The sequence below is a fragment of the Myotis lucifugus genome, unplaced genomic scaffold, assembly GCF_000147115.1.
Source record: "Myotis lucifugus unplaced genomic scaffold, Myoluc2.0 scaffold_157, whole genome shotgun sequence".
Taxonomy (NCBI): Eukaryota; Metazoa; Chordata; class Mammalia; order Chiroptera; family Vespertilionidae; genus Myotis; species Myotis lucifugus.
Genome location: NW_005871205.1, coordinates 2,049,729 through 2,073,730, shown reverse-complemented (window position 1 = coordinate 2,073,730; position 24,002 = coordinate 2,049,729). Strand labels below are relative to the sequence as shown.

At 40.3% G+C, this 24,002-nt stretch overlaps 1 protein-coding gene and 2 pseudogenes across 1 annotated transcript in view; 1 reads left to right on the top strand and 2 right to left on the bottom strand.

Moving 5' to 3' along the window:
* Positions 1–4,375: 4,375 nt before the first annotated feature.
* On the bottom strand, positions 4,376–4,812 carry LOC102436474 (annotated as a pseudogene).
* Positions 4,813–16,609: 11,797 nt separating this feature from the next.
* LOC111827377 lies at positions 16,610–17,388 on the bottom strand (annotated as a pseudogene).
* Positions 17,389–23,204: 5,816 nt separating this feature from the next.
* The window catches only part of NUFIP2 (NUFIP2, FMR1 interacting protein 2), a 30,591-nt gene continuing 29,793 nt past the window's right edge, over positions 23,205–24,002 (top strand). The window contains exon 1 of the mRNA XM_006095544.3: positions 23,205–23,584. Within this exon, the coding sequence (XP_006095606.1) occupies positions 23,305–23,584 (280 nt within the window). The 5' untranslated portion in view covers positions 23,205–23,304. The remainder of the gene's footprint in view (positions 23,585–24,002) is intronic.

The following is a 24,002-nucleotide window of genomic DNA, read 5'->3' as shown; positions in this document are numbered from 1 at the left end:
GACTGTGTACAGAACCTGAGGGGTGAGTGGCTGTGTCTGTAGTGTGTGTAGATATGCACATAGACCTTGGAGTGCATATTTAACAAACTCCCATCTGCTCACCCATGCCCACCAGCACCACCGCTGGCTCTCGGGGCACCCGGCAGGGTGTGAACAGCATATATTTAACATGTACTATATCTAGGTATGTGTATGAGTGCGTGTAAAAAAAATACCTTGTGTGTAAGCTGCCGTTTTGGGGGGAGGTCTCTCAACCCCCGCACTCCCAGACATGGGCCTATCTGTTCAGCTTCTGAGTTTTCTTCTGTTCTGTTCTATTTTTTTTTTACTCATCCTTCTCTCTCCCCTACTCCCCAGCCCCATTCCCAGGGTGTCTTGAGCCCTGAGCTGCAATGGCCCAGGCCTACAGGGCAGGGTGGGGAGGGCAGGGGGAGGGTAAGGCCAGCCTCCAAGGAGCTCAGTGCAGGAAGGCTGTTCTCTACAATGTGTGTAGACTACAGCACTGGGGATGTCCTGGTGACTGGCACTTACTGCAGGGGGCCCTGGGTGAACTGAGAGCCTGCTCTGGGACCCCATTCCAGCTTGTTTCCTGTCTGTGACTTTGGGCAAATCCCTTGATCTCTGTGTGCCTCAACTTTCTCCTCCATACACCACAGGCATGTTGTGAGAATAAATAAGGTAACATGTAAAATAAATAAATAAATAAGAATATAGATAGAAATCAAAAGAAATATAGCCCTAGCTGGTAGCTCAGTTGGTTAGAGTGCCCATACACCAAGTTATGGGTTCAATCCCTGGTCAGGGCACATGCCATTCTGCTCCATCCCACTCAGGATGTGAATTGTCCCTTTGTCCAGCGTATTCATGCTGTAAATGCTATCTGCCCATGAATCACTTAGTCATGGCTTAATGATCCAAGATCACCTGAAGCAGATGATCCTCCTTCTGAGTATTGTCAGAAAGTCAATAATACCCTAACACTGTTGCAGAAGACCAAAGAAATACCAAGCATGCTTCTTAGAGAAAGGGAGGAACCCCGTTTATTAACACTAGTGGACTCCGGGAATAATTTCCAAATCAGAGTGAAGAAACACACAGAGGGTTCACTTTTTATAACCTTCTGGGGTCTTTGTCTTGCAGATATGGTTCCGCCCCTTACAGGAAGGGCCCCAGGTGTTGAGGTCCCTAGGCCATATCCGATGATCTGTCCTGGGGCCAGCGATAACGACCTTTCCCCCACTCCCCAGGGCAGTGCATTAGTCACAGTTTTTATGGCCTGACACGCCTTGCAAGACCAGTTTCCTCCTCAACACTACATCACAATGCCTATGTCATTTACCTCACTTCATCTCATGAGGTAGGCATTGCATCATTTCACATCATCACAAGAAGGGTCAGTACAGTGCAATACGATATTTTGGTAGAGTGAGAGAGACCCATTCACATAACTTTTATTACAGTATCCTATCTAATAATAGACAAACATGGCAATTGACCATACCTTCGCTATGCCTCCCATTGGCTAATCAGCATGATATGCAAATTAACCACCAACAAAGATGGTGGTTAATTTGCATACATAGGCTCCAAGCGGTGGAGCAAAGCCTGACGTTTCCGGGGCTGGCTCTGGCCAGAACTCAGCCAGAGCAAAGGCCTGGGCCCCAGGTGTCAGAGGCAAACCAGTGCCAGCAGCCAGGGGAAAGGAAGGCCTATTGCATGAATCTCTTTGTGCAACAGGCCTCTAGTATTGTTATAACTGTTCTATTTTATTATTATTATTATTTTTGAATCATATATGAGCGTTTATTCCAGAACTGCTGGCAGTATGGGAGAGCAGCAGGTCATCCACAAAAATATTCTTCACAGCCCCCCACAACCAGCTGCTTACATAGGGTAGGTCAAAGATTACATGGGGAAGTAGGGATTACAGGAATGGGGAATTAGGCCATGCGGGGTGGGATTCCATTGTTTGGGCAACAAAGTTGTTAATCTTTCCATGATAATAGGCAGTCTTGAATGAGAATGGACCATATTCCAAAGTTGATTCCCAGGTCCAAGGTTGACTCCCAGGTCCTGGGGGCATACAACTCCCAGCCAGGTCAGAATGTCCTTTCTTTTGCAACAGTATGGATGGATCTGGAGGGTATTATGCTAAGTGAAATAAGCCAGTCTGAGCTCTATTTTATTATTAGTTACTAGAGGCCCAGTGCACAAAATTAGTGCACACGGGGTGGGGGTGGAGGGCGGTCCCTCAGCCAGGCCTGTGCCCTCTCACAGTCTGGGAGCCCTCAGAGGTTGTGCGACTGATGGCTTAGGCCTGCTCCCATCAGTTGGACATCCTTAGCGCTGCTGAGGAGGCAGGAGAGGCTCCTGCCACGCCGCTGCCCTAGCCAGCCATGAGCCCGACTTCTGGCTGAGTGGTGCTCCCCCTATGGGAGCACACTGACCACCAGGGGTCAGCTCCTGCATCGAGCATCTGCCCCCTGGTGGTCAGTGCAAGTCATAGCGACCGGTCGTTCCACCATTCAGTCAATTTGCATATTAGCCTTTTATTATATAGGACTGTCATTAATCTCATACTGTGACTAGTTTATAAATTAAATTTTATCATAGGTATATATGTGTAGGAGAAAACAGTACTATCTTCAGTTTCATGCATTGACTGGGAGTCTTGTAACATATCTCCTGCAGATAAGGGAGAACTACTATAAATATGATACCCTGGAAATACAGCAGCATCTTGCAACCATGAGGAGGCAAGCCTGAGGACAAAAGCCTGTGGATGATAGAGAAGAAAATTAGGGAAAAAATCCTACATCCTTGATAACATCATTTGCTGCTAAATTAACCAACTTAGTAACCACCCTATCTCTTGCCCATTATCTGATATAATAAATTTTCCTTATTGAAATAGTTTAAGTTTTCTGTTACTTGCACTCAAAAGGAAATTAATTGAGAAAGAAAACCCCCCAAAAATTTTGGGCTACAGATTTTTATAAGATATATCTAATTCCCCCAAGAGAAATAGTTAGCTGACTAGATAAAATACCATGTACCCTATTTTCATAAATTTGAAATAAATTTGAGCTCATGGAAGACTGTGAACTGGACACTTATTTAGCTCACACATGAAGATTGATATGATGTTTCTAAAAACCTGAGGGTGCCTGGCTGGCGTGGCTCAGTGGTTGAGTGTTGACCTATGAACCAGGAGGTTACAGTTTGATTCGTGCCCTGGGTTACGGGCTTGATCCCCAGTGTGGCATTCAGAAGGAAGACGATCAATGATTCTCTCTCATCATTGATGCTTCTATCTCTCTCTCCCTCTCTCTTCCTCTCTGAAATCAATAAAAATATATTTTAAAATAAATAAATAAAAACCTGATGGTGTTACACTGGCTGGAATATAAGTCTTTGGCATGATATTGCCCACAATCTGGACTATTCTGTTTGATAGACCACCAAATTTTCTTCAAAGATTTATATGGTACATCTCATTCTTTAGCATAATACTGGTACCAATAATATATGCTATTATTTACCTTCTCATCTCTTTATCCAGTAGCAAAATTGAATATAAGGATCAGAAATAAACATTTTATGAAAATCTCTGTTAACTGTATACTTAGATTCTTATTGACTAAGCATAGCTCTTCCTTACCCTTCTCAGTCATATACTAAGTTCTTCAAAAGATGTAGTATTTCTGCTTTAAAAAAAATAATCATCACTTTTTTTTATCATATTTTCCCCAATATTCAATTTCTGTCTTTTGTTGCTCTTTTGGTCACATGCCCTTTTTTTGGATTTAGAGTAATATGGTGGTTAAAAGCTCAAGACCAGGCTTTTCTTATTTGCCATGTGGTGTGTTTTTTGTTTGTTTGTTTTTAGTTTAATGTATTTTAATAGCAAACTCATAGGAACAGCACAGAAGACAGACAACATTAAAAACATGTACTTGCATGTAGGGCAACTAAGTTAGAAAAGTATAGTGAATGGATGGAATCTACTGTGTGATAAAAATGCTACAAACACCATTTAGTTGCCATCAATAAGAAATTTACTTGTTTAAAAAAAAAATCTAAATGCTGGCATTGCCCAGAAAAATTTAACAGGTTTATTTATATTGTTATAAAGTTGAACTGCTGAAACTTGTTCACCGAAACATTTGGCTGGCATTAATGCTTTATGTCCCCGCATTTATATTAAAAAAATTCACACACAAATGAAAATGGAAAAACTGTCAATACCCAATTTCTGCCCCCTACTTTCAACTTGCAATCATATACTTAGGTACCTTTTGACCCCATGGAAAAAAACACCTAACTTTCAGAACTACCAATAACAGGAAAAAGAGAATTTTTTTTTTTTAAAGAATGAAATGTTTTCCACCATAGTGGATTCTTAAGCACGTTCTCCACGTATGCGGCGTGCTAGCTGGATGTGTTTTGGCGTAATTGTTACACGTTTGGCATGGATAGCACACAGGTTGGTATCTTCAAAAAGGCCAACCAGATAGGCCTCACTTGCGTCCTGCAAAGCACCAATAGCGGCACTTTGGAAGCGCAGATCTGTTTTGACGTCCTGAGCAATTTCTCGCACCTGACGCAGGAAGGGAAGTTTGCGAATCAGAAGTTCAGTGGACTTCTGATAATGTCTAATTTCACTAAGTGCCACCGTACGGCCCGATGAGGTTTCTTCACCCCTCCAGTAGAGGGCGCACTCTTTTGAGTGGCTTTGGTAGCCAGTTTCTTCCTTGGTGCTTTACCACCACCAGTAGATTTGCAGGCAGTCTGCTTTGTAGGAGCCATGGTATAGAGATCTCTTTACTTACCCCCCTTCTCCTTCTGCTGGAGCCCGGGGAGCTGGAGGCAGCGCAGGCGTTTGCCATGTGGTCTTAAACAACTTGCAAAACTTCTCTGGGCCTCAATTTTCTAATCAATCAAATGAAGATTTGGACAGCACCTTCCTCATTGAGTAATTGTGAGAACATCAAGGGAGAAAATGAATAGAAATGTCCTTAAATAGCACCCAAGACCTCATTTGGTAGCTCTTGTTAAATAATTGGAAGGTAATACTAAAGTATCCCCTTATGGAACTTTCTGTAGGATTTTATTATTATAATTTATTTAACTAGTTCCCTAGTAATGAACATCCGGAGATAATAGTGATTAAGCGTATTTGACTTTGGAGTTGAGCAGAACTGGGTTTGAATCCCATGTCTACCACTTCTTATTAGAATGACCTTGGGAAGTGATTTACCTCTTTGATCTTCAGTTTTTTCATCTACATAATGGAAATCATAAACCTATAGTTGATCTCCATTACTTACAGATTCTGTTTTTATGAACTTGCCTACTTTCTAAAATTTCTTTGTGATCCCCAAGTTGATATTCATGGTGCTTTTGTGCATGTGCACAGACACGTGCAGCACACTGAAACACTTGAGTTGCCCAGTTTGTACTTTCCCAGTTGAGGTTGAACAAAGCAACACTTTGCCTTTTTGTTTCAGCTCTCATACTGTAAACACGATGATGGTCTATTTAGTAGCACTTTTATTTTTATTTTTCAATTTTGTGCTTCCTGTTGGTGATTGTACTATTTAAAATAGCTACCAAGCATATTGCCGAAGTGCTGTGTGCTGTTCATGAGTGCAAGAAGGCTGCCATGGAGAAAAGAGGGAGAAAATAGACGTGCGAGATAAGCTTCAAGCAGGCATGAGTTATACCAGTAGTGCTGCTGACCATGATGAGTTCAATGTTTAGGAATCAACAATGAATATTACATATGTTGTCTTTAAACAAAAACACATAAATCAAAGTTAAGTTAGTTTATTGAAATATCATGACTAGAAGTTCATAGGAACCTAACCCTGTATTTCCCATAGGAGCAATTGCTTGTGATTCATTATTTCAGCATTCAGTACCATGTTATGAATATAGCTACCATAAACAATGACTATTGACTGTATCTCATAAGGTTGTTATAGAGGGGCTTAACTAAACTATTGCATGCAAGTGTTCAGCGTTGTGCCTTGCACCTGGGAGTTAGGGCCAGTGCAGGGTGGGAATGGGATGAAACTCTAGATATTCTTGGCAGTTTGATTCTGACCCTTATCTAAGTACCACTTGATTCAAAGCAGGAGTATATTTTACTGAAAGCCATGAAGACCTAGAAACTTCACAACAAAACTCTCAGGCTAAGCCACAGGATTCTCCCCCAGAAAGCTTCAGATAAACCATTTCCTTGCAAATAACAGATTACTTTTACAAAAATAGATGACCTAGCTCATGATCATAATTAACCTTCTGGAATGAAATGCCAACTGCAAATGAGTGATATAGTTCTCTTTTCACTTTTCTAAACTAGCGGGGAGTTCCTACTCCTTTTCTTCCTCATGGGCATTTTTGATAGTAAAAATGCCACATTTTGTTGATTATTACATTATACATACATCCTCATGTAACATCATAAAAAAGGCAAGTATTTACAAGAGGTTCAAAAAGAAAATCCATAATTTTCATTTCAAAGATACTGAAACAAGGCCCAGGGATCAAGTTAAACAGCTAAGTGACAGGCCTGAGTGAGACCTGTCTGCTCCCACCTGTGCATTTATTACTGCATTGGTCTCTGTTTTGACTTGGATGAGGAACAGTGGAGTCTAGACAGGCTTTTCCAAAGAGATTGCACTGGTCTTCTTTCAATTAGCCCAAAGCTCCATGCTTTTTTTTTTCTTCCCCTCTTCCTGGAATACTCTTCTTCATCCCTTCTCTAATTCTTACTCATCTTTTGGGTTCTAGCTATGTCACTTACTCAAAGAGGTCATGTCTGACCACTCCCTTTTCCTTCCCTAAAACATCCCTTCCCCAATTCTTCTGTAACAATCTGTACTTTCCTCTATAGCACTCATCACAATTTTCAGTCAAATGTCTATTTGTGTATGCATTTGTCTTCTCCATTAGGTTCTCCACCCTATGTAAGCAGGGGCCCAATCTGTTTTGTTCTCTACTGTAAATCCATTGCTTAGCACAGTACTATATGCATTATAGGCCCTTAAATAAATGTTAATTGCAAGAATAAATGAATGAATGAAATGTTGTTTATCACACACTACTCTGGTGAAGGATAGCTTGGGGTGAAAATGGATGTTGCTGACAATATTTTAATGATTGGTATTTGGTTTCATCATCCTTTACTCCCTCATTCCCACCCCACCCCCAATCTCTACCCTTACCATGGAGCAGCATTTGTCTAGTATATTTAATCTGCTAGTGTCAGACCTAGTCTCTATGAATTTGGAGACTGGTTTTTTGGAACAGATACACTTACCAGGACTCATTCAATTTGTAGGATTTTAGGCTTAATAATTCTTACTGAAATAAAGTTTGACTTCATATCATTTTGGAATAACTCCAGGCATTCACCATTCAATGTGAATGATTCAATATTATTCTGGAATAAGTCCAAGGCATTCACCATTCATAGGAAAAGACATTTGTTTTGTTTTGCTGAAACTGAACTCCAGCTATAAGAAAGACACTGCTGAATTTATAAATAATTTTGTGCATTTTAGGTATCTAAGAATGGATATTGTTTTTGTAGGTTTATAATATATACTAGAGGCTAGGTGCACAAAACTCGTGCACTGGGGGCGGGGGGTTGTCCCTCAGCTCAGCCTGCACCCTCTCCAATCTGGAACCCCTCGGGGGATGTCCGACTGCCGGTTTAGGCCCGATCCCACAGGGATTGGGCTTCTGCTTGCCAGCCTGATCACCCCTAACCACTCCCCTGCCAGTCTGGTCGACGCCTAACTGCTCCCCTGTTGGCCCGGTTGCCCCCAACTGCCCTCCCCTGCAGGCCTGATCGCCCCTAACTGCCCTCCCTCCCCTGCAGGCCCAGTCGCCCCCAACTGCCCTCCCCTGCTGGCCTGATTTCCCACAACTGCCCTCCCCTGTCGACCATCTTATGGCGGCCATCTGTGAACACATGGGGGCGGCCATCTTATGTGAAGATGTGACGGTCAATTTGCATATTGCCTTTTTATTATATAGGATATTTTTCTACTTGTATTGATATCTTACAAACTTTTTACTATATATTTTAATTTTAATTAATATTTTTTTCCTAATTGTAAAACAAGCATAGTCTTCGTAGAAATTCTAGAAAATAAAGAAAAGCATGAAGGAGAAGCAAGAAGTATAGAGAAATAAAAGAAAAATCAGTCAAAATTTCACCACCTGGAGATAACCATTGTTAGCACTTTGGCATAATTTCTCTCATCCCTAGGGACACACACTCATATATAACATATATAACACGTATATAAGTTAATATGCTAAGTGTCCGTCCGGGTAATGACATCACGTAGCAATGCCTGGCTTCCTCTCCCTAGTGATGACTAGCCTCCTTGCAGTTTCCTTAGCCCAGGAACATGACTTGCTTCATAGCCAGGTAGAAACATTTTACACTGTAACAAATGTCTGTAAAGCATTTTCCCGTGCCTCATCTCACTTGATCCTCACAGAAGTCTTAGAGTAGGTAGAGAGGAGATTCGGTGGAATCTATTTTCTTTTCATTAGCCGGAAAATGGAGATTTAGAAAGCTTAGAAACTTGACCCAACTGAAAAGAAGTAAGAAATGGTGGACCTTAAAAATGACTTCAGGTTTTCTCACTGCGCAGATCTTTTTATATCAAACACTGCTGCGTATCTTTTTATGCCATGACTTTCTTCTTTATTCCTAAGTTCTTATTCAGCAGTATATGTATAAGCAGTTATTTCAGAACAGATAACCTGGATGGTGTCATTTTTAGTCTCCTTTATATCCTAGTACTTATGTCTGAGGCCTTCACAACCACATGACAACTTGGCTGAGTATAGAATTCTTAAGCTATAAACATCCTCAGAATTCTGTAGGATATACTTTATTGACTTATGTTTTACAGCAGAGGTCCTCAAACTTTTTAAACAGGGAGCCAGTTCACTGTCCCTCAGACATTCCACACATGCGCACTGCGGGCCCGGGACGAGTCGGCTGCTAAGCAGGACAGGCAGCGGCGGCAAAAACACCCGGCGGGCCGGATAAATGTTTTCGGCGGGCCGCATGTGGCCCGCGGGCCGTAGTTTGAGGACCCCTGTTTTACAGGGTTGCATAATTCTGAGGCCAGCTTGAATTTAGTTCCTTTGGAGATACTACTCTGTTTTGTTATTTTTCCCTGTCTGAATTCTATTTATTTATTTGTTTGTTTATTTAATTGATTTTTTTTAGAGAAAGAGCGAGGAAGGGGGAGAAGAGAGAGAGAGAGAGAGAGAGAGAGAGAGAGAGAGAGAAACATCAACTTGTTCCACTTATTTATGTGTTCATTGGTTGCTTATATGTGCCCTGACTGGGAATCAAACCCACAACCTTGGTGTATCAGGACAATGCTCTAACCAAATGAACTACCCAGCCAGGGCCCGGTCTAAATTCTTGAAGGCTTTTTTCTTTTTCCTTGAAATATTAAAAAATTTCACCTGGCTAGTCTAGATGTTGGTTTCTTTTCATTCATTTTGTCAGAAGGCTTAAGTGTTATGAGAATTGTTTAATTATTACTTCTACTACTGCCCTGTTTTCCCCTTCTGAGATTCTACTGTATTCAGTCAATTTATTCAACAAATATTCATTAAGCAACTATTCTATGCTGGGTACTATCTTAGGTATTGGGGATATATCATTAGGGAATATAAATGCTTACATTTTTGTTGATTGGATTTTCTGACTTTGCTTTATATATCATTTACTTTTGTTCTGATTTTTCAAGGGGACCTCATCCTTTGGGCTACAGAATCTTTTCACAGTCCCATGGTTTTTCTTCCTTTGTTCATCTTAACATAGAGGGATATGTGCATGTCCAGCTTTGTTTAATACTTAAGTAGGAATTACAGTGGATTCTATTAGAGATTAAAAGATTGAAAATGAGCCCTAACTGGTTTGGCTCAGTGGATAGAGCATCAGCCTGCGGACTCAAGGGTCCCAGGTTCGATTCCAGTCAAGGGCATGTATCTTGGTTGCAGGCACATCCCCAGTAGGGAGTGTGCAAGAGGCAGCTGATCGATGTTTCTAACTCTCTATCCCTCTCCCTTCCTCTCTGTAAAAAATCAATAAGATATATTTTTAAAAAAAGATTGAAAATGATATAAGTGTATGTCCTGACTATCTTTCCATCTGCCCTAGCCTAGCCTTCAACCCAAGTAAGCAGATGATCATGGAATTCCCTCAGGGTGATAACATATTTTCCAGAAGTAGAATCTTGAACTGGCCCTTCCTTTTAATTGAGCTCCTCTGCATTTGAACCAGCAGAAACTCCTCAAAGTTTCTGGTATGTGGAAGTTTTCCCCCCTGTGTTTATTCCTTTGATCTCTTCTATGTGGATTTGGAAGCTTGTTCTCACAAAGCCATTTTATTTAAAAACCACAAAATAATATTTTTTTCTATGTTAAGAGGATTAGAAAAAATGCTCAAGACTCATAATTATATGTAGTTTTGAAATTTTTCATAAAGGGTCTCAAACCCTTGGGAAGCTACATGGCCTTGTGGGAATCAGGAGAATGAAGGCTGATTGTGTCACATAATTTCACTGTAGCTTTGAACAAACTATTTGAACTTCAGGTTCTCTAATCTCAGATCTTCTTATGTGGAAACTCTTTGAACTGTTCAAAGATAGACACTAAGGAAATCTGAAGACTTTTTGTTATTGTTTGAATGCTATTATAGCTATGAGCACTTTCAAGCTAGGGCCAAAGTGTGACTGCTTGAGGCATATAGCAAATGAGGGCTAGTTGCTGGGAAGCCCAGATATGCAAAGCAGTCATGAAGGGTAGCCTTGAAGGGACATAGCTTTGCTCACTGTCATATGGTGTAAGTTCCAAGAGGGTGGTAATGCGGACCCACTTTTCTGTTAGGTCAAATGACTATGCCAGACTTATCTGAAATTAGTTGTCCTCTCCTGTTCATGAAAATGAAAGCCTTAATACATAACTTTTGTACTTCTGGCCAAGATAGGCAGCAGATGTTGTCTATCTTTGTGAGATGTTTTGAAAGTGTGCAAAAAATAATCTGTATGCTTATCTCGAAGCTTATAGAAAATATCTTGTTGCCCTAGGCAAACCTAGGTAAAACTTTCCAGGTCCTCTCCCTACATACTCTTCATCTGTCCTGTATTTTACAATTCAATTTCTTTTTGAAATTCCTGTAAGACTCAATATGAAATTTTTCTAATGGTGGGAAAAAATGATCTCTTTACTAAGGTCCATGACACTGCAGCTGCTTCTGCACTATGGAGATAAATGGCTCTCGATGTCATTAGTCTCATACAAGTGACTTTTTAAAGTGACGGACATGAAATAGAGGGATAAGAATTTCCTCCTTCTGCATAATGTTGTGCAAATGCATCACACTTGTAACAATAGGCCAAACAGAAAAGGGCACCTTAATTAGTTCTACAACTGGTTATCACATGCCCTGTGCCACACATTGCTTTAGGAGCTAGCTATATATCAGTAAACAAAACACAATACCTGCTCCCATGTAGCTTCAAATCTAGTGGGGAAGACTAATCAAATATATTAATTAGGATAAGATGTTATGAAGGAAATGTATAGGATATAATAAGTGCACGTAAGAGTAGAAGAGATTATTTATATAGGGCAGGAAGGAACAGAGTCTTGGAAGTGACATTTACATTAAGTTTTAGGATGAGAAGGAACCGGCTACAGGAAGAGCTAGAGGAATTACGGCAGAAGAAACAGAATGTGCTAAGGAATTAGGCAGGTGAATAGTTGTGCTACTAAAAGAAATGCTGGTCCTAGCCGGTTTGGCTCAGTGAATAGTGTCGGCCTGCGGAAAAAAGGGTCCCAGGTTTAATTCTGGTCAAGGGCACATACCTCGGTTGTAGGCTCCTTTGCAGCCTGGGCCCTGGTCTGGTGCTTGCAGGAGGCAATCAATCAATGTGTTTCTCTCACATTGATACTTCTCTCTGTCTTTCTCGCTCTCTAAAAATCAATGGGAAAATGTTTTCGAGTGAGGAAGAAAGAAAGAAAGAAAGAAGGAAAGAAAGAAAGAAAGGAAGGAAGGAAGGAAGGAAGGAAGGAAGGAAGGAAGGAAGGAAGTAATGCTGAAGAAAATTAAGAGGAGTTTGTATGTGGTTTGAAGAGGAAGTTGGTAATTTATCTTTGGAACTTGTTACGTTTGGAGTACTGATTAGATTTTTGTTATTTCTAGTGGTGACTGGGCAGAATGTATAAGTCCCCTTCATAATGTTAACACCTTATTTATATTTTATTATATGATTCGATCTTATGATATTTCTGAATTTTCAGAATAGAACATTCCTAATCATGCCTGAGTTGGACTTTGGAATAAGAGAAAACTCTACTAAAATCCATAACACTGCATCTGTGTCTGAATTATGGAAATAAATGGTTCTCTATGTCACCAGTCTTAGACGAGTGGCTATTTCTTTTTGTAACGGACATGAGATGAAGAAAGAATAATTTGTCCATTGTTGAACAAACAATCATTACTGGCAGCACACAAGCTGAGGAGAATGCAATGATACCACACATACATTGAGCATCTACCATGTGGCAGGCACTGTGCTGGGCTCTGGGAATAACTCAGAGAAAAAAACAGTCAAGACTTGGAGCTTACAGACTAATAAGGTAGATGAGAAAATTTAACCTACAAGTAACTGCAAATAGTGGCAAGTTCTATGAAAGAAACAAATACAGGGAATAAGTAGGGGAAGACACTTTGTCTAGATAGAGTATTTAAGGAAATCTTCCTTGAGTAGGTGACATTTACTTAAGCTGATTTCTAAAGGTTGAGGAGTCAGTCATAACAAAATTGGGGGGGGGGAGGGGTGGCTGGCCATCGATGAACCACTGAATTGTTTTATGTGGTATTTGGCCCTAAAAAGTTAAGGCAGGCTGAACTGCTCATATTGGAATATTTAGAAGTGGCACAGTAAGGAGGGGAGGTGTTGGGAGTGGTCTGCCTCATGGGAGTATTTTATCACTGGCATTGGTTGTTGTGTTTTTTTAAAATATATTTTTATTGATTTCAGAGAGGAAGGGAGAGGGAGAGAGAGATAGAAGCATCAATAATGAGAAAGAATCATTGATCAGCTGCCTCCTGCACACCTCCTACAGGGGATAGAGCCTACAACCTGGACATGTGCCCTTGACCAGAATTGAACCTGGGACCCTTCAGTCTGAAGGCCGATGCTTTATCCACTGAGCCAAACCAGCTAGGGCTATTACTGGCATTGTTTAAAATTGCCAACACATGGTGATAATAAAAGGCAGAGAGACATTTAGTCAATTTTACTATTATTTTAAACTTCTTTATAGACAAAGCCCATCATGGACTAAATAGTGTTTCCCCAGAAGATGTTCACATCTTATAAGTACCGCGCGCTAACCGATTGCGCCACTGGAGCTCCGAGATGTTCACATCTTAATCGCTGAAACCTGTGAATATTACCTCACATGGTAAACGAGTAAACATTACCTTATGTGAAAAGATGTAATTAAGGATTTTGAGAGTGTGTATCAGATTATCTGAATGCAGATATTAGATTGAGAAATTAAATTACCCAGTTCTTAAGGTAAGTACGTATATATTTTAATATAGAGTTATTAGTGTAGAATTTGATGCTATGTTGGGAGTAATGTTTTTTACATTCACGTTTGATGACACCCAAGTAAATTCACCCAAGTTAAGTTACCTGCCTGGCCCATGTGGGCATTTTATAGAGCCATTCTTCTTTTTTTTTTTATGGGGAGATAACTTTTTTTAAACATATTTTATTGATTTTTTACAGAGAGGAGGGGAGAGGGATAGAAAGTTAGAAACATCGATGAGAGAGAAACATCGATCAGCTGCCTCCTGCACACCTCCTACTGGGGATGTGCCCGCAACCAAGGTACATGCCCTTGACCGGAATCGAACCTGGGACCTTTCAGTCGCAGGCCGATGCTCTATCTACTGAGCCAAACTGGTTAGGGCTATAGAGCCATTCTTATTGTACAAGGAGGCCTCCTGGCAGTTCAAGTGGGCCCTTTAAGATGAGACTACAGCCCTGAACTTGGTCACAAGTATAGGTTCAGTCACTGACCAGCATTAGGGACACCAAATTTTACTAACCATAACTCACAAGTTTGGCAAATGACAAAATTCAAGTGTTTAAAAATATTCAATCTAGCCGAAACCGGTTTGGCTCAGTGGATAGAGCGTCGGCCTGCGGACTGAAAGGTCCCATGTTCGATTCCGGTCAAGGGCATGTACCTGGGTTGCGGGCACATCCCCAGTAGGAGATGTGCAGGAGGCAGCTGATCGATGTTTCTCTCTCATCGGTGTTTCTAACTCTCTATCTCCCTTCCTCTCTGTAAAAAATCAATAAAATATATTAAAACAAAACAAAACAAAAAAAAACGAGGAAAAAAAACATTCAATCTATATATATATATAAAACCCTAAGTGACTGTTACAACCGAATGACTGGAACAACTGGTTGACCAGTCGCTATGATATGCACTGACCACCAGGGGGCAGACGCTCAATGCAGAAGCTGCCCCCTGGTGGTCAGTGCGCTCCCACAGGGGGAGTGCTGCTTAGCTAGAAGCCGGGCCCACGGCTGGTGAGCGCAGCTGCAGTGGTGGGAGCCTCTCCCAATTCCTCAGCAGTGCTATGCAGCGGCATGGGCACCCGGCCCAGCTCTGGCTCCTCTCTGACCGCCTGCCGCTTGTTGCACTGCTACATCCCTCAGGGGATGTCCAATTTGAAGTTTAGGCCTGATCCCCACAGGCCAGGGATCAGGCCTAAACTGGCAGTTGGACATCCCCTGAGGGGTCCTGGATTGCAAGAGGGCACAGGCCAGGTTGAGGGACTCCCCCCCACCCCATGCACAAATCTGTGCACCAGGCCTCTAGTAGTTTAATAAAATATATATTAAGAATTTATGTGTACTTTCTCTCCTTATAGAGAAGTCATACATAATGCGAGATTATATTCAGACTACAGTTAGGTGATGACATCAGAGCAAGCAGAATAAGTTTGATGAATGCTTTTATACTAGGCAGCCTCTGAGATAAGCTTTAATGATTCCTTCCCTGAGTGTATAGTATTCATACCCTCCTGTGATCCCCTCCCAATTGTGTATAAGTTGGACTCACTTCTAACTATAGAACGTAGCAGAAGTGATGGGGAGTTGCTTCTGAGATTAGGTTACAAAAGGACTGTGGCTTCATCTTGAGTGCTCCCTCTTGTTCTGTTGCTCACTCTGAGGGAAGATAATTGCTATGTTGTGGACTGTCCTACGGAGAGGCCTCTATTCAACAGCCAGTGGGGAACTGAGGCCCTCAGCCCAACACCTCACAAGGAACTGAATCCTACCAACAACCACATGAGTGAGCTTGAAAACAGATGCCCCAGCAATCTCATGAGACACCTTGAACCAGAGGCACCCAGCTAAGCCGCACCAGGATTTCTGACCCTCAGACACTGTGATATAATAAATGTTTGTTGTTTTACATCTGAAACTAATATAAAATAATATTGAATGTCAACTGTAATTGAAAAAGAAGTTTATTGTTTTAAGGCCCTGAGTTTTGGGGGTAAATTGCTACACAGCAATCAATAATACAATACCAATCACATAACTTTTGAAATACTGTACTAATTTAAAAACAATAAATGAGAATAGGAAGAGAAATAAAATTAATATGTTGTAGTTTTCATGGTTACACTATTTATTTTCTTATCACTTCTTAGGCATTCTAATCACATGGACTAGATTCTCTTTAGTTCATTTTATCCCGCTTATGTTGAATCTTACTGGTTTGATTCTCAGGGAGTGACCTTTTATCCAACTTCTGGATGCATCTAACTATGGACTCCAATATACCTGCATATACATACTGACAACTAAATATTTATTGATTCATTCATACACAAATTCATTTTGTCAACTGAATGGCATATTAATTTCCTTGGTCTTTTTTTGGCATTAATGTTTACAGGATAGTTGGATGTTGAATTTATTCATTGTTTTTAAAAATTATCTTTATTGTTGAAAGAAATACAGATGTACCCTCCCCCCCCCCCATTGGCCCCTTCCAGCCCTCCCCCTCCTCCCGCCAGAATTGTTTCATTTTGAAAAAATACCTTTTTTACAAAAGGAATAAATATTCAATGTACAACATTTAGAGAAAATAGAGAAGCCAAAAAAACCCCACTAAAAGTCAAATCTGAACTTGTTATTTGAGACTGAATACACTATGTTTTATTTTATTTATTTATTATTGTTTTTATTTACTACTTATTTTTATTGATTTTAGAGAGAGAGGAAGGAAAAGGGAGAAAAACATCGATGTGAGAGAGAAACATCAGTCAAGTACCTCCTGGGGATCGAACCCACAATCTGGGTATGTGCCCGGACCGGGAATAGAACCCAAGACCCTTCAGTGTACAAAGCGAGGCTCCAACCAACTTTGCCACACCAGCCAGGGCTGTTTTTATTTTTTAAACATTACAAATAAGACTTTTTACTTGTCACCATTGAAAGTCTGAATTTTAAACAGATTCTTGAACTGGTAGCTCATATTCATCAGCTCATTCAAACTTAGCACCTATCTCATCCCCAATAGCTTTTCCAGAACTACTACCTTCACCATAAAGCTGAGTGTTCCCAATTCATACTTAGGCTTTCTCAGCATATTTTTCCTAATGAAGACATCATGGAACAGATAAATAGATTGATAAGCCTTTTCTATGAGTCTTCTAATGCTTTCTAGAATCACTTTATTTATTTGCAATCAATTTAATGTCCACTTTTTTCAAGTCATTTGTCTGGTCATGGTTTCCATTTTCTTCAGGTTTGGTGAACCTGTTGGTGCTTAAGAGCGCTTCTGAATCTGATTATTGTGGGTTTTTTTTTTTAGTAAAACCAACACAGAATAAACAAAGCAAATAACCATCAATAGTCTTGACAACAACATGAGCTTCAGTCATGGTCTGCCATTTTTTGACCGTGGAGCACATTTTGTCTCCATGCTGTGAAATTTAATCAGGCAGTTTTTGCCCTGAGCATTCTCGGTATTTAACTTGAATTTTCTAAATGCAACTTCATTCTGCAGATCAACAAGACTCACTTCAAAAACACGACCCTTGAGGTCATCACATGCAATTTTGATTCCTTGAGTTCTAGTGACTAGTGTTTTCCCAATATTTTTATATTTACCATAGTTGGTGTTTTCACATCATATCAGTCTTTTATAACTGGATTAACCACTTTTCTTCTTGGCAACCTTTTCACCATCTTTCATAAGGTGCTTGTTCTTGCCAACGGCCATGGTGTTGCTCAGAGAGCCAAAAGGCTATTTGCCTATCCTTTTCAAAATTGGGAAAACACTCTATTCTTGGTTAACTTGATAACTAACTTCTCTAAAACTCAGTTTCCTTAATGAAATTTTATATCAGGAAGTTTAGTTTTGTATATCTAATATTTAAAAATTTAGTATCACTAATATTTACAGTATTTAAAAAATTGATTGCCCTAACCGGTTTGGCTCAGTGGATAGAGTGTCGGACTGCGGACTGAAGGGTCCCAGGTTCGATTCCGGTCAAGGGCATGTACCTTGGTTGCGGGCACATCCCTTGTAGGGTGTGTGCATCAGGCAGCTGATCGATGTTTCTAACTTTCTATCCCTCTCCTTTCCTCTCTGTAAAAAATTCAATAAAATACATTAAAAAAATTGAGAGAGAGAGAGGGAGAGAGAGAAAGAGACATCAATTTGTTGTTCCATTTATTTATGCATTCATTGGTTGATTCTTGTATGTACCCTGACCGGGGATCGAACCAAAAACCTTGGGACAGCATTCTAACCAACTGAGCTACCCGGCCAGGGCAGTATCACTAATATTTAATATTTAGTACCACTTACTGATGTTATAAACACTATCCTCTACAACTTTATTTAGATTATTTTATTTAAATTTCACTACACCTTGTGTGTTGGGCACTAATATTACTTCCATTTTTCAAAGGAGTAAAGCAGGGCTTAGAGAGGTTAAATAATGTGCCCAAACAAGGTTACAAAGCTAAGCAATCTCAGTACAGATTCTGTCTGGTGACAAAACTTAACCACTCAGCTATAGTTTCTCCCTCAATTTCCCCCCCATAATACTTTTCTTAAAAGCAAATTGTCACTTTTGAAAACTTTTATATTTAGAAAAGTCATCATACTCCAGTTATTAGAAGACTAACCTAATTTACCCATACCTCTATTCAATTCTTTTGAACGTTTTTTTGAAGTTAGTGTCTCTAGGCAAAAATATTAACATCTGAAGGAAATATACATGGATAAAATTCTTTTCCTGCTGAAATGAAACAGTGGATGTTACCAGTGATTTGCCTCATTTTGAAACCGGAATTGTCACCAGAAAGCTGATTTCTATTTATAGAAAGCTACATAATACTGTTTCTGATGATAATTTCTATAAAGTTATAGTTAATCATTGCAGTTGAAAAACTAGATTTTTCACAGCTAAATTTCTTGCTATTGTGTAGTTTTATTGTAATGAAATAAAGGAGTAGTCTGGGAATGAAGAGCAGAGATATGATCATGGAATGTTAGAGTAGGAAGAGATTTGGAGGTCATTTTGCCCACTCCCCATATGTTAGAGAAGAGAAAACTGAGTCCAAATAGTTAAATATTTCTGTATCTTCTAACATGTCATAGGACACAAATGTAAGATTAAAGGTGTGTGAAAAGCGTTTTTCATTTGATAATGAAGACAAATATATTTAACTAAGTTCCAAAACTGTACCAATGAGAGAAATGGAGTTTTAAAAAATTCAAATAACCAAAAGCATAATATGTGGTACATAAAAAATGCCTAATAAATATTTGTGAATGAAAAAATGAATAAAAATATTTTATTGCTTTTAGGCTTCAAGTTGCCTCATAGTCCTTGAAGTCATATTTTATAAGCAATCATAATATATACATATAATTTACTTTGCTTTTGGCACATGAGTTAAAATATGACTATAATCTTTTAAAGTACCTATTGAAGTTATAACACCTCTGAGTCAGATCACAAATGACTGTTAACAGTCAGATCACAAATGACTGTTAACAGGGGACTCTTAAACAATTACAAAAATGTTACTTGAAAAAATTTTAGGAATATATCCTAAGAAATTGGAAATACCAATCAGAAAGAATATATGCACCCCTGTGTTCATAGCAGCACAATTTACAATAGCTAAGATTTGGAAACTGCACAAGTGCCCATCAGCAGATGAGTGGATAAAACAACTGTGGTGTATTTACACAACGGAATACTACGCAGTTATTTTTTTTTTTTAAAAAGAACTCTTACATTTGCAACAGCATGGATGGACCTAGAGAGTATTATGCTAAGCAAAATAAGCCAGTCAGGGAAAGATTAAGTAACACATAATCTCACTCACATGTGGAATCTAATGAACAAAATAGATCCAGAGACATGGAAGCATGAAACAAACTGTCCAACCTCAGAGGGAAGGTGGGGGAGGGTGGATGGGTAGCAAGAGACCAACCAAAGAACATATATGCATAACCCATGGGCATAGACAATAGGGTGGTGAAGGCCTGGAGTGGGGGACAAGCTAGAAGAGGTCAATGGAGGGAAAAGGGAGACATATGTAATACTTTCAACAATAAAGATTTTTTTTAAAAAATGGAAAAATTTTTTACACAATAATGAAAAAATATCTAGGTCTTTCAAAAGACCATTTCTAGAGCCCCTTCAGGTTCTTGGAGGGTCCTGTGCATTTAGGAGCCCTGAATCTTCAATAGCTTCACAGTACATCTGCCTCTGTTAATAACCAGATACTATCTTCATAGTGGTTATGATATAGCTTGAATGTTTTTTAGAGGTTTACTAAAATTTTAGAAAAGTACATCACACTTCAATAGTGTTAGAAATTCTTTCTATCCAACTGACCTGGAATCTTTTTCAGGCCCCATATAAACTTGGTGGCTTTTAAATTATAAGCCACCTAACTTCTTCAGGCCTCAAATTATTCATCTGTCGAATGGGCTTAATATCCATCTCAAAGAATTATAAATGAAGACAAAGATAAAATACTTGCTGTCATTCTGGACAAATAGTAAATAAATGCTCAATAAGTATTCACTATTATGGTTACAGCAATAGTTAAAACATTAACCTACCATATATGGGAACCTCCTAACTCCCCATTATAACTTCCCACATTGACTGTAGGTATAAAATGATTTTCAAAGCGTTGTGCAGATTCAATTTTATAACTTTAATTTTTAAAAAATAATGCTATTCTGGCCCTAGCTGGTTTGGCTCAGTGGATAGAGTGTCGACCTGCGGACTCAAGGGTCCCAGGTTCAATTCCAGTCAAGGGCACATCCTGGGTTGCGGGCACATCCCCAGTAGGGAGTGTGCAGGAGGCAGCTGATTGATGTTTCTCTTTCATCGATGTTTCTAACTCTCTATTCCTCTCCCTTTCTCTCTGTAAAAAAATCAATAAAATATATTTTAAAAAATGTTATTCTGAAAGGTAATACCTACCTAGAACAGAACATTTGGCAAATAGAGAGAAGAAAAAAGCACCCATAATTTCACCAGACTCATGCTATATTTCCATGTTGCATTTTTTCCTTTATGCAGATTTAATTTTATCAAAATATGCTTAAAGTAAGTAGACCCAATTATTCTCTTCTCACAGAGGTTTGATATTATGGCATTATTATTTTTAAATACATGGCAAATCTCAAAAATGTTTTATATAAAACTATTTTAGAAAAATCAGATGAAACAGTACACATTCTACTGTTGTATTTTCATATTTATTAAAAATTCTTATTTTTACAAGCTTATGATCCTAGTGTACATAGAATTTAATACCATTTTTTCTTACATTATATCAAAAGCTTTTCTCCATACTACTCCTTTACTACTAACTAGAGCATTTGAGAACAAGGCTCAGTTTCCTAAACTTTATACAACTGCATGTGAAGAACCTAAGGCAAGCTAAGGTGTGATAAGTCAGAAACTCAGAATGAGTGCTCTTGGTTTGCCTGAAATTATAATATAGAAAATGTAGAAAGAGAAATTAGAACTCAGGAATTCTTGCCTTCCAACTAAATGTATAAATCAGCAAAAGAATATAAAGCATTATCAATGCTATATACACTCTTATTTCTTTAGTAGATGGAAAGTGGTGGCATACTATTAAATGGCAAAGACTTATTTGTGACAATATATTGGGACTTTATTGGGGCTTTAGCTCTCAAAACTGGGTAAACATACTCCTACTACAAAGGGGTCTTTCTTTAAAAATTAGCAAAGCAATGTGAATCCTCAACATATTGAACAGGTCACAGTCTGGTCATGGTTGTCTGGATTCGGTGACATTTGCTTTTGGAAATAGGCTTTTACCTTTTAATTATACTAGTGTGTTGACCTTCATTGATTTTAGTCCACAAACTCTTCCTTTAAGCATCTTTGTTCCTTTAATGATGTCCTGCTGTAAGAATTCAAGCCACATTAAAAAAATTATAAAGTACACATTGAGGAAACAATTCATGTGTCCATTCTGAATGAATGTATACACAAAATGTAGCATATACATGCAATGGAATATTATTCAGCCTTGCAAAGGAAGGAAATTCTGATACAACATGGATGAACCTTGAAGACATTATGCTAAGTGAAATAAGTCAGACACAAAAGGACAAATATTGCATGATTCTGCATGTATGAGGTATCACAGAGACAGAAAAAAGAATAGAAGATACCAGGGTACTGGAGGTAGGAGGGAAAGGGAGTTATTGTTTAATGGGCACAGAGTTTCAATGTGAATGATGAGATACTTCTGGGGATGGACAGTGGTGATAGTTGCACAACAATGTGAATGTACTTTCTGCTATTGAACTAAAAATGGTTACAATGGTAAATTAAATACCTCAATATAACATATACTTTGAAGTATAATATACACACATACATATTCAGTTTAAGAAGTATATACAGGAGTAGTAAAACGAGGTTAATAATAAATACAAGAACAAATAAATAATACAAGAATAAACTTTGTTCCACCATATTCACAACTGTAAACCTACTTTTGCCAATCCCTGTATAATCACCACTTAGGTCAAAAAATAAAATACTATCACAGGGTATCCCTCTCCACCCTCCTGACGCTAACATTTGCTTTTAAAAATTAGGCTGTGATGTGATAATGCTGGGTAAGTTAAATCGACACTACAAAATGCAATGGAGTCTTTAAATTCCAATATTTTCCATAAATGAAAAATTTATTTTCAAAACTTAATAACTTTTAAAGTACTCTTTTCCTTCTTTCACTCTTGAAACTCTTTATATTCTAAAACCTATCTTGGTCCCACAGTTGACCTCACCTGCAGAGTTAAAAAACACACACCACCACTAATTCTGTGTAGATTTTAGATCTTTATCCCTCCCGCTCTCTATTGCCTCCAACTACAAAGACACAGTGATTTAAACCCTTTGTGCCCTTTTAGAAAATTACACAAATACCCCATTGTGGAACCTTATAATCCCTTCGTGGAAAGGAAGAGATTAGCATATGAACATAAAGCAAAATTAATCCAGAATACAAAACGCTCTGCCGATTGTGAAGCTCTTGTAATCTTAAAAATGTACTTATTTCCTCTTTTTTGTATTGTCCCTTTAGTGGTCTCAGGGTTAAGGAAACTGAGCTTCCCCTCTGGTTACCCGGAAAAGGATTAAAAAAAAAAAAAAAAAGCCAACAGATTCGAGGAGATGCAACCCCAACAGATGGCTCTCCGAGTCAGTGGACTCGCCCGTGGAATCTGCTCCACTGGACGCGAGCTGGCTCGCCGGCGAGGCGTGTAGAAAGTGCTGCTTGCAGACAGCGCGGCGGCGGAGAGAAAGCGACCGAAGAGAGAGCCATAGTGCTGACGTTGAAGGCCCGGCCCTGCGAGGTTGCACCGGGTAAGCGGCGCTGGCCGGGAGGCCGGGCCCAAGAGGAAGGGAAGAGGATTCGGCGGGGGGCGGGGCCTGCGCCGCAGCGTGGCCCCTGATTGCTCGAGTGCGGCTGCCAATCTCGCGAAATCGCTGGGTTCACCAGTGCGCTGGCGCGACGCGCTCAGATATACGGAGCGAGCCCGGGGAAGCGGTCTCAGATCCTGACGGTGCAGCCGCCCGCAGCCTCAGCCAGGGAGTCCCAGCCGCTTTCAATGGAGGAGAAGCCCGGCCAGCCACAGCCTCAGCACCATCACAGCCACCACCACCCGCACCATCACCCCCAGCAGCAGCAGCAGCAGCCGCCGCACCACCACCACCATTATTATTTCTACAACCACAGCCACAACCACCATCACCACCACCATCACCAGCAGCCTCACCAATACCTGCAGCATGGCACAGAGGGCAGCCCCAAGGCCCAGCCGAAGCCGCTGAAACATGAGCAGAAACACGCCCTCCAGCAGCACCAGGAAACGCCGAAGAAGAAAACAGGTCTGTGAGGGAGGACGAGTGGGGGAAGGGGGATGGGGGTGGGGGGCAGGGGCGATGGGGGTGGGGCTGGAGCCGGAGAGCGCGGACCGGGTCGGGGGCGTGGGGGGTGTGTGTGTGTCCGTCTCCCCTGCGGGTTTGGGGAGCCCCTTTCATTTCTTCCCAAGCTCGCGCCGGGGGGTTTTGCAGCGCCCTTCCCTTCCCCTCAGCGGGGGAGAGGCCCAACTAGGCCAGTGTGGACCTTCCCGGCCCCCGCCCGGCTCGGGGGGACCGGGAGGTTGGTCTTGGAGGCCTGGCCTTAGGATTCCTTTCCCGTTTACCTGCCTGCGGCCCTGGAGCCCCTCGTTTGGGGCCCTGAGTTGGGGCGCACTAGCCCCCCAAAACCCTTTCGGGGGGAAGTCAGGAAGGCCTAGCGAATCCG